General features: G+C 36.8%; 1 protein-coding gene across 1 annotated transcript in view; it reads right to left on the bottom strand.

Annotated features, from left to right (window-relative positions):
* Positions 1–15466, bottom strand: part of ALDH1A2 (aldehyde dehydrogenase 1 family member A2) — a 90725-nt gene that overhangs the window by 41332 nt on the left and 33927 nt on the right. Inside the window, exons 3-5 of the mRNA XM_033109258.1 lie at positions 9329–9433; positions 9008–9148; positions 6108–6237 (exon numbers count right to left, since the gene is read on the bottom strand). Of these exons, the coding sequence (XP_032965149.1) occupies positions 6108–6237; positions 9008–9148; positions 9329–9433 (376 nt within the window). The remainder of the gene's footprint in view (positions 1–6107; positions 6238–9007; positions 9149–9328; positions 9434–15466) is intronic.

Genomic DNA, 15466 nt, shown 5'->3' with positions numbered 1-15466 from the left:
ACGATGAATTTGGTTGAACTATGGATCAAATTTTACTGAATATGTGTAGATTGAGACATTTCTAGGATTATGTTAAGAAAAGTCTTTGTCTCTAGAAATGAGTAACAGAATAAGCCTCTGCTGTATTTGTGAAACCCAGTTGAGCCACTGTTCTATGTTCTTTGATGAGGGCTTGTCAAGTTACACAGAAGAGATACCAATTATTTAGTTAATTAGAACAATTTAATTATTTTGATTATTCCTTCAGGGTAAACTTTACTTCTTCAACCAGATTTTATAGTTGCTTGAAAAAAATTTTTAACAGAACTTTTATTCTCATAACAACATCTGACATTGGCACAGTCTATACATAACTAGACAGTATAATTAGACAATATCGTACAGTCAATAAAATCAGAAAAATCTGTAATGTGCCAGAAATTGGAGAGAAATTTACCAAAAACAGATGTCAAGAACTGGCTCTCAATTATAATACTGAGTATTTCAAAAATTGTAGCTAATTATATATACCTGTTCACACTAAAAATGAGTGTATTTAATAGCATTAAAATCTATAACACAATTCAGTGAATGTAAGGCCATCTTCCCATCTCTAATCTGTGTACAGAATTACTTCCAATCTCTAATCTGTGTACAGAAACCCTTCTGATGACTCCAGTATTAAACAATTAGACCAGCTACACTGAACTATTCCATTATGTCCTCTGGCAGATTAGTATGTATTTTGACAATAAACAGACCTCGCTGAACATTTTACAGCTATAATGATAAACTGTAAATGCATACACAAACACTGAGGTTTTACATTAGTATGCAGTGGAGCTAACACTATTCTTTCCAGGAGTCTGCTGGTAGCTTCTCTGAAGTTAGATTCCGTGTTCCTGAGTCTGTCAGGAAACTATCTTAGCTCTATCACTCCTCTGTAATGTGGTCTTGAAAAAAAGTTACTTTACTTCTCTAGATCTCAGTTTCATTGTCTGAAAAGTGAGGAGGTTGGCCTTTTCAGCCTTAACCTCAGAAAGAGGTTACATGTGAAACCGACTTCATGACCTCCTGTCACCACCAATTCAGCTCCCACTAAGCTATTTGCTCTGTCCACCTGGGTTCTTCTCACTCTCGGTGAACAATAAGAGTGAGATCCCATCATATGTGTTCTCTGTTGACAACACTAAACTAGATCTAAGGTGTTGGAGGTAAAATCTTAGGATCCTAGTCAAGGTCTGAGCATTTTTAGCCTATTCTTTAGTTTAATGGATAAAAATGAAAGAAGGTAGAAGTGGATAAATAATTAGATATGATGTAGTTAATTTTTAATCTTTTCTACTTGTTAATGTATCATAAAGCCATTTTTATGTCAGAATTCAGCTTACAAGATGGGCTGTATTTTCTCTGCTTACATATCACAAAATCAGTAAAATCAACAATTGTTATAGAGAAAAATCATATGCAAATCAATTAACCTCCATTTCTCCCTCAGTTAATTGAAAGCAAGCTTTGATATTTCCTCCATCGCAAGGAGTCTACAGACATGAGAGAAGTAGAGGATTTTGATATAGGTTTGAAATAATCAAAATGGGAAAAATAATACTTTCTTTACAGGGCTGCTATGAGATTAGAGATAATACAATGAGTACAAAGAAAGTATTCAATAAATCATAGTAATGGTTATTATTTATCATCATAATTAAGAGTTGCCATAGTAGAAGGGTCAAGCATAGGATTTATGGTCAGAAACAATGGCTCCACTGAGTACCACGGCAGGAAATAACAGACAGAGCTGTAAAGGGAACAACATCAGACCCTGTGAATCAAACTGAAACTGCGTGGTTCTGTGGTAACATCCAACAGTGGGCCCTGAGTGAAATGTCATGGAGAGGAATGGGAGAAACCTCAAGTCAGGAGAAACCTCAAGACCAGGGACTGGCTCAAAAATGGTCATGCCATAACCCTTTTCTCCTCTTCCCAAATATTCTATAGGGAGGCTACCCTACAAGGCGAGGAAGAAAAAGCAGGTACTTGTTCTCTCCAACTGATCCCCCATTATGTAATCAAAGTGCTCTTTCTAAAAAGCAATTTTGATCAAGGCACTTATCTATTTAAAATAACTCAGCGACTCACCATTTCTACAGAATAAAATTTGTACCACGGTTTACCCAGGCCAACAGCTCCATTGCCTCCTGTATCTGGTTATACTTCCAGATGTATACTCTCCTCCTTTTATGCTTTGCACAGGCTATTACCATCGCCTGTGATGGCCCTATCTCCATCTTCACTTACCTACCCTTCAGGTATCATCCTGTGTATCTCACCTTCTTCTCCAAGAAGCCTTAATATTGGGTAAGATTGCCTCTCCTATGGAGTCCCACTGAACTTCATGCTTCCATATCTGAACAAGCCACCTTACATTGCAACTATTTGTCCACGTGTTAGTTTTCCTTACTAGTCTATCAACATCTTACTTACCTTTGTAGCCCCCAATGCTTAATGCAGGACCTGAAATATAGCAGGTGCTCAAAAACAAACAAACACAAATCTGTAGAATGAATAAACATATGAAGAATGACGGAGGGTTGAAGTTGATGCCTGGTATAGGAGGTGAACAAAGAGCTCTTCCCATTACATGGTAAATTGCCCAGCCTTCCTGAATGGGAAGGAGTGAAAGAGACAAGAGCATAATTCTTCCCGCTCTTTTTGATTCTTACCCTTTAGTGTCAGAGATGCTAAACTGGATGAACCTTGGAATATGAGTCAGTACAACAAAGCAGTCTTATATTTTAAATTTAAAACAAAAACAAAAACAAAACTTTCAGCTTTATTTTTTAGGAGTGACCAGATAAAACTGTGCTTTTCATCTCTATATTTCCTCTCTAGGAGCAATGGTTCAGTATTTACCAATTCAGTGTCCACACCAACTTTATAGAACATAACTACCCTAAATAATGAGAATCAACTGTATATTAATCCAAAAGTCTACAAAGGATTAAAGACTTCATCCGGGTGACTGACCCCTTTCTCTTATTGCTCTGCTCAACTGACCTCCATAAGAAGAGGATCTATAATGGCTTAGGCAGAAAGAGACCTGGGTTTGAATCTCAGGCCTGCTATTTACTAGCCATGTGACCTTGTTCAAGAACCCTTGCGTTCTCATTTTCATACCTGTACAATGTATACAATTACCTTTTAAAAATCCAATCTGTCTCACAGGATCGCACACAGAATCACCTAGATCCTGTATGTGAAAGAACATTTTACACTCTGAAGTATTATATAAAATACATTATTCCTTTATGTTATAATTCCAAACAAAAATTTAAGGTGTTTCATAGGGGGATGCATGTAACACAGTAACAGCCTTCTTCTAGCCCAGATTTCATTGGAAAAAGCCAAAAATGAAGAGACAAAAGTCAAGCTGACGTTAAATTATGGAGTTACAAATGACAAACACAAATGGATTGATTGAACAAATCTGAGAATAAATAATGGGGAATAAATAAGAGGGGAATAAATAAATAATGGGGAATGAATAAATAACGACCTCTTTTCCTGATCACCCCCTATAGAACTCCGGGTTTAATCCAGCTAGACTCACTAAACTCTGAACTGGCCTAAGGGGTCATGGGATGAATTCGCAGTAGCCTACAGGCAAGCCTACACGTATGTAAAACTGGAACAGAATGGAAAGCTGCCAAGTTCACATTTGCCTCCATCCTTCCCTCATCTGCTTGAGGCACCACAGCGAGAGGTCTTACACCCCAAGCCCCCAGCTTCCTAGGAGCTCTGTCTACAGTCCTGACACTTCAGGGTCCCCCATCCTGGCATCCCTCTAAATGCACTTTAAGAAAAATTAGGGAAACAAAAACTTACTTAGCATTTAAGAGAATTCCTCACTTTTTTTTCCTTTACAGACTGAACAGGAGTTTATGAGTAAAGCTGGGAGAAACTACTGTGAAAGCCTTTTCTAAACTCAGTGTGTCTAACTCCTAGATCAGTATCCTCAGGAACTCCAAAGAGCACCAAAGGAACAAACAGTGAGGCTTATCGATCAAGCACTACTATTGCCAAAGAAAGTCAGTAAAGCATCAAACATTATCAGAGACTTCAAAAATTTGTTATCTGATCAGGGTCTTCTCTCTTAAGGAAGCAAAAGAAAACCAAGACAACAGTAGGCCAAACAGAGATTTATGTGTACAGACTTCCATTTCACTGTATTTCTAAGATATTTGTAAATCATTTGAACAGATATTTAAATACCTGAAATATATTTTAGCAATGAAATGGTCGGTGGGGGAGGGGGCAAAACAAACAAACAAACTAGGGCCTTTGATCTTGTTAATTACCTCTCTGCCTTGAAGTACAGGCCAAGCTAGAAAGGCTGACTGACACATGTCCTATCTCTAGTAAAGGTTTAATTCCTAGGTTCTCCTAAAGATTTGCTTATATCACAGAGTGACTCTGCCTCACTTAGGCCATTCCGAGATCCTGCAAGTGATGCTGGAGAACAGATGTTCAGAGATATCCTTAGAGCGGTGACTAAGATTCTGACATTCCCTAAGAGCAACTTCTCCATCCTTCGGAATCTGCTGAACAAGGGAAACCTCTGGATGGCGGATAAGAGTGCCTATAACCCAAAGCCCATCTCCTAAAGACTGACAGTCCACCTGTCACCATCACTCATGGAGGTAATTTTAAAATAGCCCTTTGAAGTTTCATTTCTGTCCCTTCTCCACTTTCACCATGACTTCTTCTCTTCTTGCCCCATGCCTAAATGAGGCATCACAACAGCCATCCGCTTAGTGCTGGTCTCTGCATCCTCTGTTTACTACTACTCAAGGTAGAGGACCAGCTGGTTAGGAATGGAGAATCTCAGGCCCACCCCAAACCTATTCAATGAGAAACTGCTCTTGAAGAAGATCCCAAGTGACACACATGCACAGCAAAGTTTGAGAAGCACTGCTCTAAGCTGTCTGCACTACCAGCCAACCATCCTCTTTTCTAGTAAGTCAATACTCCTCAGCCTAGGAAAGCCCTAACAGGGTACCCCCAAGTTCCCAGCATTATTTTCCACTCTTCCTAGATGCACAAGGAGAGCAGGCTGCTTTCTGGAGAACACAGGCAGAGTAGCTGGCGTAGTACTTAGCAGCATCCAGGCGCCACTCAATAAACATGTATTTTCTTTCCTTATGTCTATTCACCACTCCCAATATCCACACAGCTCTTTCAGTCAGTCCCTTTCCTGTCCTATCTCTTCTTCCCAGTATCTAAATTGGATCCTCTAGTGAAGTGAGTCACCAGGCTCTAATATCAAAATTTTGGTTCTACAACTTATTTGCTGGGTTACTTAGGAAACCTATTTAACTTCCTCCTCTGTCAAGGAGGATGGTAATCACCGTGCCTTCCCCGTGGGGTGCTGTGAAAGCACTCGATATGGTATTGCTATCCCTAGTATCCCTAGTATTCGCGCTCAGATAGAGACCTTTCCACCAGCTAACTTAGTTTGGACACTTTCCGTTGCCTTTGAAAGGATGACAGCACTGATAGGTTAAGCCACATGATTAAAAAAAAAAAAGCGTCAGGATGTCAGGATGGTTGCTGTTTTTATAGATTATGAAAGTAACTCATGATCATTATAGGAAATATAGAAAAACATGTTTTAAAAAGAAATATATCATCCATAGTCTCACCACTAAGAGAAAACAACTGTTAACAATTTTAGAGTATTTCCTTCCAAACAAGTAGATCTTATGTTTCAGGAGGGCAAGAACCAAGTTTTACTCTTCTTGGAATTTTCCCTGACCTGCCCACGCCCCGTGTCTCCCACACCCCAGAACCTACTCTAGCACGGTGCTTAGCACGTGGCAGCTGACAAACACAGGCCCGTTCCTTGGCTGATCGACATACTGAGGTAAGCAGCGCGCTCCTGCACGAAGGTACGGACTGTGTACACACAGACACTTGGACATTGTCAAAGTGACGTAATTTGTTTCCTGCTTTGTTCGGTTCAAGCGGCCGCAAGTGTGCCCCTATCTGTATTCGTGTGTTTGGTGGTGGAAGTGTCTTTCTGGTGGAGCCTCGTGTCTCCCTGTTCAATGTACTCAAATTTCACGTACCTACAGGAATGGTCATTCCGTGAATTTTATCAGCCCAGCCTGCGTAATACCGAAGGGTTTTGATGACCCCCTGCAAATCCACGTAAAAAGCTTGTAGGAACGGTTTGCCACCATTTAGGGATTCCATGGTCTATAGGAAAAGAAACAGAGAGAACTTCCCAGTGATACACGAAATGCTTTCTGGAGCAGAAGAAAAAAGGAAGATTGAGACTATGAATAAACATGAACAGTGATGCATACCTGGTCAACTCTGATTTCCCAAATGCAAAGGTTTTTAGTAGTACTGCCGGTTTAGTTTAGTTTCCAGTAAAAACCACAATGAATATATATATATGTATGTGCATATTCCTGTGCCTGTGTGTTTTCAGTAACCACTATCCCAATACATAAACACAACATTTCTTCAACTGATGATAAAGAAATGTTCTGCTTGTCAAACTAGCTTGTTATATTAATGATCAGAGCTGCATGGGGATTTTTTGGAGTCTACACCAGTAATCTGAATCCATAAAGAGGAGCAGGGACATGGGCTTTTATGCAACTGATGAGAATATAAAACGTTCTCCACAGCTGCCAAGACCCCTGCTGAGAAATGGAATATCCACGGTGCACAGCGAGTTTATTTATTACCACCAAATAAACAAGATCTCCTCTAGGGAAGCTCAGACTTTAACAACTTGAGGGCTGGTTTTTTGGTAAATATTTATGTTAACAACCATTATCTATTAAGAGTGAAGCACCAGTTTCATTTAATAAAATAGATATATTAAGCAGTTTTAAATTATAAAGTTATTATTTTAAAGACATGCTTCTAAAGTGGTTAAATCTGTAATAAAAAGAATTACAAATGAACACACTGACATGAGAAGAGTATTTTGACTTGAGAAATATTAAAGGTGTTACACGTTGAACAAATGAAATAAAAATATGTTTGTAATCTCATATTCTTCTCTATAAGGACATTTTATAACACGTACTGGTGTGAAAATTATTTCAGTGCTGACAAAACTAAAATTGAAATATTCTCCATTTAATGACCTGAAAATACTATTACCTACAGTACAATATATCCATTTACTATGTGTATAAGATGGAACTCATTTTAAAATATCCAGTTACTTATCATTACATATTGACTCACCTTTATTAAAGGGAATCAAATTACTTCCCAGTACTTTTTAGAATATTTATGTTTCTGAGCTGGGCATTACATTCTCCATGTAGCTAGCATAGAGCCAAGGTCTACACAGCATAAAGGAGAGTTAATAACCAAAATCTGAACCACCTAAATGGTCCCTATGAGCTACTGACAACAGCCAACTTGGCCTGAGAGTTGCCAGCCCTAGGTTTATTTTCAATTATGTTTACTTGGATGCAGTATTAACTTCTGTTTTCTGGTCAGGAGCTCCCCTATATTCCATTCTCATTAAAACTCACTCCTATTATGGCTTGGTAGTGTTTAAAAGTAGGAATGTCTTTAGAAGTGATGACAGTGATACATAACATCAGAAAAAGTATGGCGTTTGAATTTTACGACATGGAAATATAACTGCAGAAATGAACTGTATCACCATCTAGTACACCCTGTTAACCTAACATATTTAACTCAATTAAACAGACATTATAGACCATCAGAGTACCCAGCATTGACCATTTATGTGTCCGGAACTGTGTTAGGATTACAAATTGCATTTTATTAGTTTTTTAGTAAAATACAATTTTCACTGTCAAAGAAATCATAATTCAGTGAACAGATAAGCATACAGACCAGCATTCCCCAAGGTGTTCCACAGAATTCAGTTTTGCACAATATTGATAGGTTAGCCAGAAAAATAGGCCGAGGCTTAAATAAGTTTGAGAAACACTGAGTAGGGCTTTTCAGAACTTTTAGTATGCTCGGTGTCTCGTGCATCTCCAAGAAGGAGCCATTCACCATGAAATGCCTTTTTCACCATATGCATAAACACCTCGTTGAAGTACCAGATTAGGAAAGTTTTACAGACAAATGTTACATATAGCCAGAATTCCAAACCATCTCCATAAAGGAGTCATTTTTGTTCTCCTAATCTGTACAGATCCCTGAGTGGGATGGGAGGAGAGGAAAACAGTGGCAGATGTGATACAAAGAAAGGGTACAATGACTCCTTCTCTCAAAGCCCAATAGTGACCTGTTACCTCAAGTAGAGGCGAGGATATAGTACTCATGGCTTGAACAAGGCTACCCTAAATATTAATGGACCAGGTCTGGGTCATCCCTGTGGAGCCCCCTGTTGTATATAGCACAGGCATACCCCAATGGTTCCGGGTTCCAAAAAGTTTGTATTCTCTAAGAAACTGACTTTTACTTTAGAAACAGCAACAACAAAAACAAAAACCATTAGGAGATGGGAAGTTCCTTATGTAAGAAAAGGATTGTTTTAATGAAAGAAAGTTGCTGCAAGTGACAGGAACAAAGGGAGCAGAAGTGGATGAGAGGTCCATGTCATGGCCTCGGCTTCTGAAGGATTCTCTTCAGTCAAGAGGGGTTAACTCTGGGGAGGAAAACACACTCTTATTTTATTCTCAAATGATCATTTGGTATTTGTTTTCTGCAAGCAGCATGGTAACTCTCCTGCTGCTTAACTGTTTTGTTTTGTTTCCTGAGAGCGGAAGGAAGGCAGGAAGGTCCTTCAAAATTTTGTTCTTCAAAATTCAGTAAGAAGAGACACTCAAGCTGATCCTCCACTTCCCTCACCAGATCGCAAAAGCCAAATGTCTCTCATGTTTCATGTGTATTATGTACTCCTTAGCTTGTTCCCCAGGTCCACTGCACACAGTATTTTCAGAAAGACTGAGCAATCTAAATTTCAGTGGAATGGTACATTTGGGGCAAAGACTGAACGTTTTCTTAAGCTACTTACTGCAAGAACTGCCCGGTCTCGTTCCACCAAGTCTGCAAGCTTATCCAATAGACGTCCTCTTTCTGAAGCATCCATTCTTCTCCACACTGAACCAAGGGAGAAAGCCAGGCGGGCTGCCTGCACTGCTTTGTCTATATCTGCCTGTTAGAGAGGAAGAGGCACAGCTGAAGGGACAACACTCCAAATGAAGGACGAACTGTCTTCTCTCACAAAAAAGGTGATGAATGAACATCAGTGGTTGTGTCTGGAAAGCATACGTTTAGTGCTCTGCTGTTTGGAGGTAATTATTTCACAGGGGATCTTTGTCTAAGAAGGACATACCTTGTCTGCTTCTTGAACTTCACACACCTGTTCTCCTGTGGCTGGATTATAGACAGGGAACACTCTCCCGCTCTCCGAGTTCTGCCACTCATTGTTAATAAAAATCTAAAGGAGTAGAGAACAGAATGGGATTGGTGAGACAGGTGACAGGATGCCAGTCAAAGGCAATGTGTTACAGAAGTATCATGGTAATCACACTTATTCTATGTGCTTGCTGGTATATAATTCAAGTATAGAATTTGAAGAGTTACAAGACACCCTTAAACAGTATGCAGTCCAGACTCACCCCCAATTCAGGAATTTACTCTATGATGTTTTTAACCTCAATGTCATCCGAAGATTAAATACAGAAATGCAACTAGTTAATGTCTAAGCCTAAGTTAGTGTCAACCAGTGAGAGTCAAACAAGAATGAAAAGGACGGAGTCTCATATACACAGAAAACATACACTGAGGCTGAGAAAGTATTTATTGATAGTCCAAGCTCTGGCCAACAAACGTAAGGAATAAATCATGGGTTAAACTGACAGTGGTCACACCTTAGAACCTAGTTTCTCTCTCAGAGGCATAAATGACTTCACGGGGAAACTTGAAGGGTGCTGAAATAAGCATTTACTTAATGCATAGTCAGATCCTGAACTGAACAATGACCAAACTAGTGAATTAAACAAGTTACATGTTAAATCCAAGTTAGATTTCTTTCTCTTTGTTGGGTAGGCTGTACGGCTTAGCCAAGGGAAAGAGGTCTGTAACTTTCAAACTGGTCTCTCTAGACTTTTTTAAGAGCCTTGGGGTTCTTATATAGAAAAAAAAGAAGATTTTATTAAAATGGCAAAGAGACTAATGGTTTAAGAAATTATTCAAGTCAATATCTCAGAAGATTTGTAAGACATGAGTTAGAAGAGAAATAGGCAAGGAAATTTTTTAATTTTTACTGATATTAAGCGAGAAACCCTTTTACTGATATTAAGCGAGAAACTAGTATTTTTGGACTATGAAAGCTTAAAGAATAAATACACAAAGATACTTTTACTTTATAAAATTTATGGCATGACAATGAAAATTTCTGAACTTAGGAGCCAGTCCGCCAACTTAAAACAAATACAATGATAAATTGATTTGTCATTGCCTGCCATTTTAATAATCATAGATGAGGTTAAATGAGTATAGATCTATAATTTTAAATATTAAATTCTAGATTATTCCAAAGCTTTGTTTTTTTCCTGGATTTGATAAAATAGTGAGCCTGTGTTGAAGTTTTCTTTTCGTGAAGGTTTTTTAAGGTAAAGGGAAAAAAAGACTTTTAATCTGTATAGTACTTAATACAAATGTATTAAGCAAAAACTACAATGACCGTATAATTGTTTAAACTTTATAGTTTTTTAATATAGAACTTATAGAATGTATAAGCATGCTTAAAATGTATACATTTATTCAATAAATACTTAGATATGTCTAGATTCAGGAGAGGCAAAAATGACTAGGAGTTCCAGCCTTCCAAGGTCTTACAGTCTATAGGAGTTCATTAAATGCTCACAATCCTAACAGGCAGATTTTATTATCTTTACAAAAACTGAGACAATTGAGCGGCTGGGAAGTTAAGAGTCCTAAGCAGCAGGTTCTTGTTGTGGCTCTGATTCAGTCTCCTGCTCTTTCCACTACACCATGGTTTCCAGGATTGTTCAGCTCAAAGAAACACAACTAGTTAATGTCTAAGCCTAAATTAGAGCTATAGTTCTTGGACTCCTGGTCTAGTTTTCTTTTCACTCCATTTAACAAATTTCCTAACAGGTGACAGCTCATTCCTTTGAAACACAATATGATTTCTAAGGTAACAAAAAACTTAAGAAGTTTTCACTTCTAGAGTATTTATCAGGTTTAAGGAGAAAGGATTCTTGCCAATATTCCCTATTCCTTGTATTCACTATTTGACTGAAATTTCTTAATCTTTGGAATATCATCACTATCCAATTTTAGTTTTTAAGTTTCTTTGTTGATCATTTCTAAGTTTTTGTAAGAATTGATATTTCATGGCTTTTTAAATTAAAATTTATTGGGGTGACAATGGTCAACAAAACTACATAGGTTTCAAATGTACAATTCTGTAACACGTCATCTATGTATTGCATTATGTGTTCACAACCCAGAGTCAGTTCTCCTTCTATCACCACATATTTGGATATTTCATGACTTTTATTAAGTTTGTTAGAGGTCTTCCTTCCAAAGATCAAAGAGAAAAACTACTTTTTAACAGGATAAAACTTATTCTCTTGCTATCATTTAGGTCCATTGATCATTTTATAAATCTAAGGTACGTTATGAAATCTTAGGGATCTTTTCCTGTATCTTAAAATATTTTGCTATTTCATCATCACTCATCAATTATTTCCAACTATGCTTTAAAAAACTAAAATAATAATGAAACAAAAAAATAATGGAACGCCTAGAAATGAATAAATAAACATGTCACCCCTATTTCATCAACCTTCGGTTTTCTCATTATATTTTCCAAAGTAATGCATCATTTTTCAAAAGGGTATAAAAGAAGTCTGGAGACACCATCTTTGTCATTTTTTTTTAACTTTCACTGAACACAATTAAGATTTCATAATTTTTCATTTCCATCTATAATAAGAAAGAGACACAAATTAACCAAGGCATTTCACAATTGTTAGGTGAGTCAGAAGATGAAGGTAGAGAGGAAGAAATACTAGAGACTCCACTGATGAGAGTAAAATTGACTGTATACGCAAAATCTTGGACTATAAGTCTTTAGGATAAATCTTCTCAAATTCAAGAATCAAAGAGCAAACAACATATTTATAAACACAAAAAAAGAAATACAATATTCTAACCAGTTAGTCATTCAATAGGAAGGACTTAATCATGTATTATTTTGCAATGAGAACCCAGTCCATCATCTTGTTTTGCTAAAAGAACATGTGGCAATTCTTTTATCTTTTATGACATTTGTGTATAAAAATTGACTTGATATGATTCATAAATGGACAGACGCTGAAAGTAGGCTTATATACAAAGGTGATTGGAAGGACGGATATTACGTAAAAATTTAAAAAGTTCATTGGATTGGTCAATCTAATTTACGTTTATAAAACTAAAAATAAAAATACTTTTGTAATTATGAAACAAAAAATTGACCATCCTCTTTTCTACAAAATTATGAACCTTCAAACTTTTCAATAGTATTACATTGTGATAGTGCACATGCAAAAAGAACCAGAAATAATGATAAGCTATAATCTACTAGAGATGTGTTTAAAATCTAGAATCAGTATTTATGATATGAATATTTCTCATTTCTCACATGAAAACTGATGAGCAGATAGTTACATTCCCACACTATGCCCATTTCAGGTATGTATACCTCCAAAACCAGAAAAATATAGAAGAAAATTTGGTTTGCTATGTCTAAATGCTTATTTTGTTGGTTTCACTCTCTTTATTTACTTCTGTAAATTTTTCATAAAATAACTTAAAAAGTAAAAAATATAAAGAATCCTTTGGACCCAGATGGTAGATGTGATGATTTTCTCTTGGTACAACAAAGGTTAAAATATTTGCTATTTTTATTGCGTTACTATTTTTCTAGACCTAGCCATACAATATGACAATTAAAAAATTTGTATTGACAACTTTGTTAATACACAAGATAGCAAATACCTCCACAATACTTGAAGGTTTTCAGCTTCTCTGTGCCATTTCAAAAGTTTTGAATGCTGTCTAAAGTGTTCTTCTCTGACCAGGGCTCCTCGGCGAAATAGTTTATTTTAGGGCTGTAGCAGGGAGCACAAAATGATCCTGGACTGTTGTGGCGCCAGAAATCGAGTACATGCTCAAAAAATGATGGGACATATCAAAAGGACACAGGAGCCAACACGAAGGGGCTCCCAATAGCCAATACTGGGATCATTTAAGCAGCAAAATAAATAATGATATTAATGAATTACTTGTAGAATGAAAAAGGCATCCAAGAGATCATACTGATATAAGTTTTGTAAATGAATAAATAAATGGGGGATAAGGAAAAGCTGTTCTCTACAGTAGAATTCCAACTAATCGCAGCGAAGGAATGATGGAATTAGATCATCATCGTTTGTCAAACACCACAGTAATAATTGCTTCAGGCAAAAATCATCAACAGATGGTAAAGTTAGTGGGCAAAAGCATCATGAAAAATTGGATGTTTATGTAGTTTCAAAATATGTTCCCTCAAGAGATACTTATTAATTACAAAGGGAAAAACAGCCTAGTGTCGGAGAAACTTGGCAGACAGCACCCTAATCAAGTGGTCAGAGTTAACATCACCAGTGATGGGACAAATTGATCTCATGCGCTCCTTATATGATACACTGAGGACACAGATCACTTCTGTGATACTCTTACTCCAAAGGCATAACCCAAACTTAATCATGAGGAAATATCAGGCAAATCCAAATTAAAGCACATCCTACAAAATAAGTGGCATATATACGTGTATGTGTGTGTGTGTATATGTGTGTGTGTGTGTATGTCTATGTATCTATATATACATTTTTTTTAAACTTTTTTGTAGTGTCAAGGTCATGAAAGACAAAGAAAGACTACAAATATTGCTGCGGGATACAAAAGACAGTTTGCGGAATATAATCAATAATGTTGTAAAGATTTTATGGAGTGTCAGATAGGCACTTATCTTATTAGGGAGACCACTTCATGGACGGTGTAAATGCCTGACCACTGAGCTGTATACCTGAAGCTGAAGCTGAAGCTGAATAATATTGAATGTCACTATAGTTTAATGTATACATAGTCACAGGACGTGGAGTACAGCATAGGGAATAGAGTCAACAGAATTGTAACAGCTATACACAATGAGGGGAGGAGGGTTATCACCTTGTGAGGGGTGTAAACGTCTAACTATTACATTGTTTTGTACACCTGAAACTAACAAAAAATAAAAACTCTTCCAAAATAAAGGACACTAGTGATACATAAAAATAAATGAATCGTGTAACCGTGGATTGGCTCCTGGAGCAGAAAAAATAAATATTACTGGGACAACTGGGGGATTTGAATAATGTCTTTGGATTAGATAATATTGCACCAATGTTAATTTCCTGCTTTTTATAACTGCTCAGTGGTTTAAAAAGATGTAAACATTTGGGAAATCTGGTTGAATGGTACACAAAAATTCTTTGCACTATTTTTTAAACTCAATTAAAAATATTCTGAACTTATTTCAAAATGGAAACTAAAAAAATAAATGTAAAGGTTAGAGTTACCCTTTCGTGTCTACCTTCATACTATAAATGCCCCAAACAAATGTTAATGAAAGAATGAAGATTTAACATCTTTCTTGAAATTCACAAAAGTTCATCCTTAAATGTGAGTTTGCAGAAAATAATTCAAGCTCTGCCTTAAAATGTAGCCCAATGCTGCCAAAATTATTCCTTGTAATTTACAAATTAAAATACTTGTTGATATCAGTATGAGAAACTAGAAAATTCTGGTTTGCATATTACCTAATTTCAGAATACGCGTAAGTGTCAGGGAAGATGTAGCCTTTTCTAGCCTAGAGCTCTTTGGAAGTAAAGGTGTCTGTCTCTAGCTAAGTTATTTGAGCTTGCTCAGTTTCTTCATTTGTAAAGTATACAAATACCTACTTATTATACAATTCTGTGATGCCCTAATCACAGGCAAAAGAAACAGATGACCCGTAAGAGAAGGTCCCTGTCTTGTTCTAGGTTTCTAAGAGGATAGGATGGATTAGGTCATAAACTTAACTTTCTCTGCATGATTGTGAGGAACTGTCCAGTGACATTGTATGGGTTGCTGTTGGTATTAAAAGACATAACGAATGTGGTAGGCACTTACCTAATGTTAACTGGAATGGAATATCTGCTGGGAGAGGACATGAATCATTGCCTAACACCTTTCCTAATAAGATTAGAAGTACAATACCTCCCACACCAAGAAATATGAATACACTGAAGAATGAAAAATATATTTGGGCTGTAAACTTTTCTTGTATGATACTGTATTTAATACATACAAAAGAATATATGTAACATAAATGTGAGTTAACATGCATTATATTAAAACACATCATGAACACACCATTCAAGCACTAGTATGTTAT

This window comes from Rhinolophus ferrumequinum, chromosome 6 (assembly GCF_004115265.2).
Source record: "Rhinolophus ferrumequinum isolate MPI-CBG mRhiFer1 chromosome 6, mRhiFer1_v1.p, whole genome shotgun sequence".
Taxonomy (NCBI): Eukaryota; Metazoa; Chordata; class Mammalia; order Chiroptera; family Rhinolophidae; genus Rhinolophus; species Rhinolophus ferrumequinum.
This window is presented reverse-complemented; position numbering and strand designations above follow the sequence as displayed.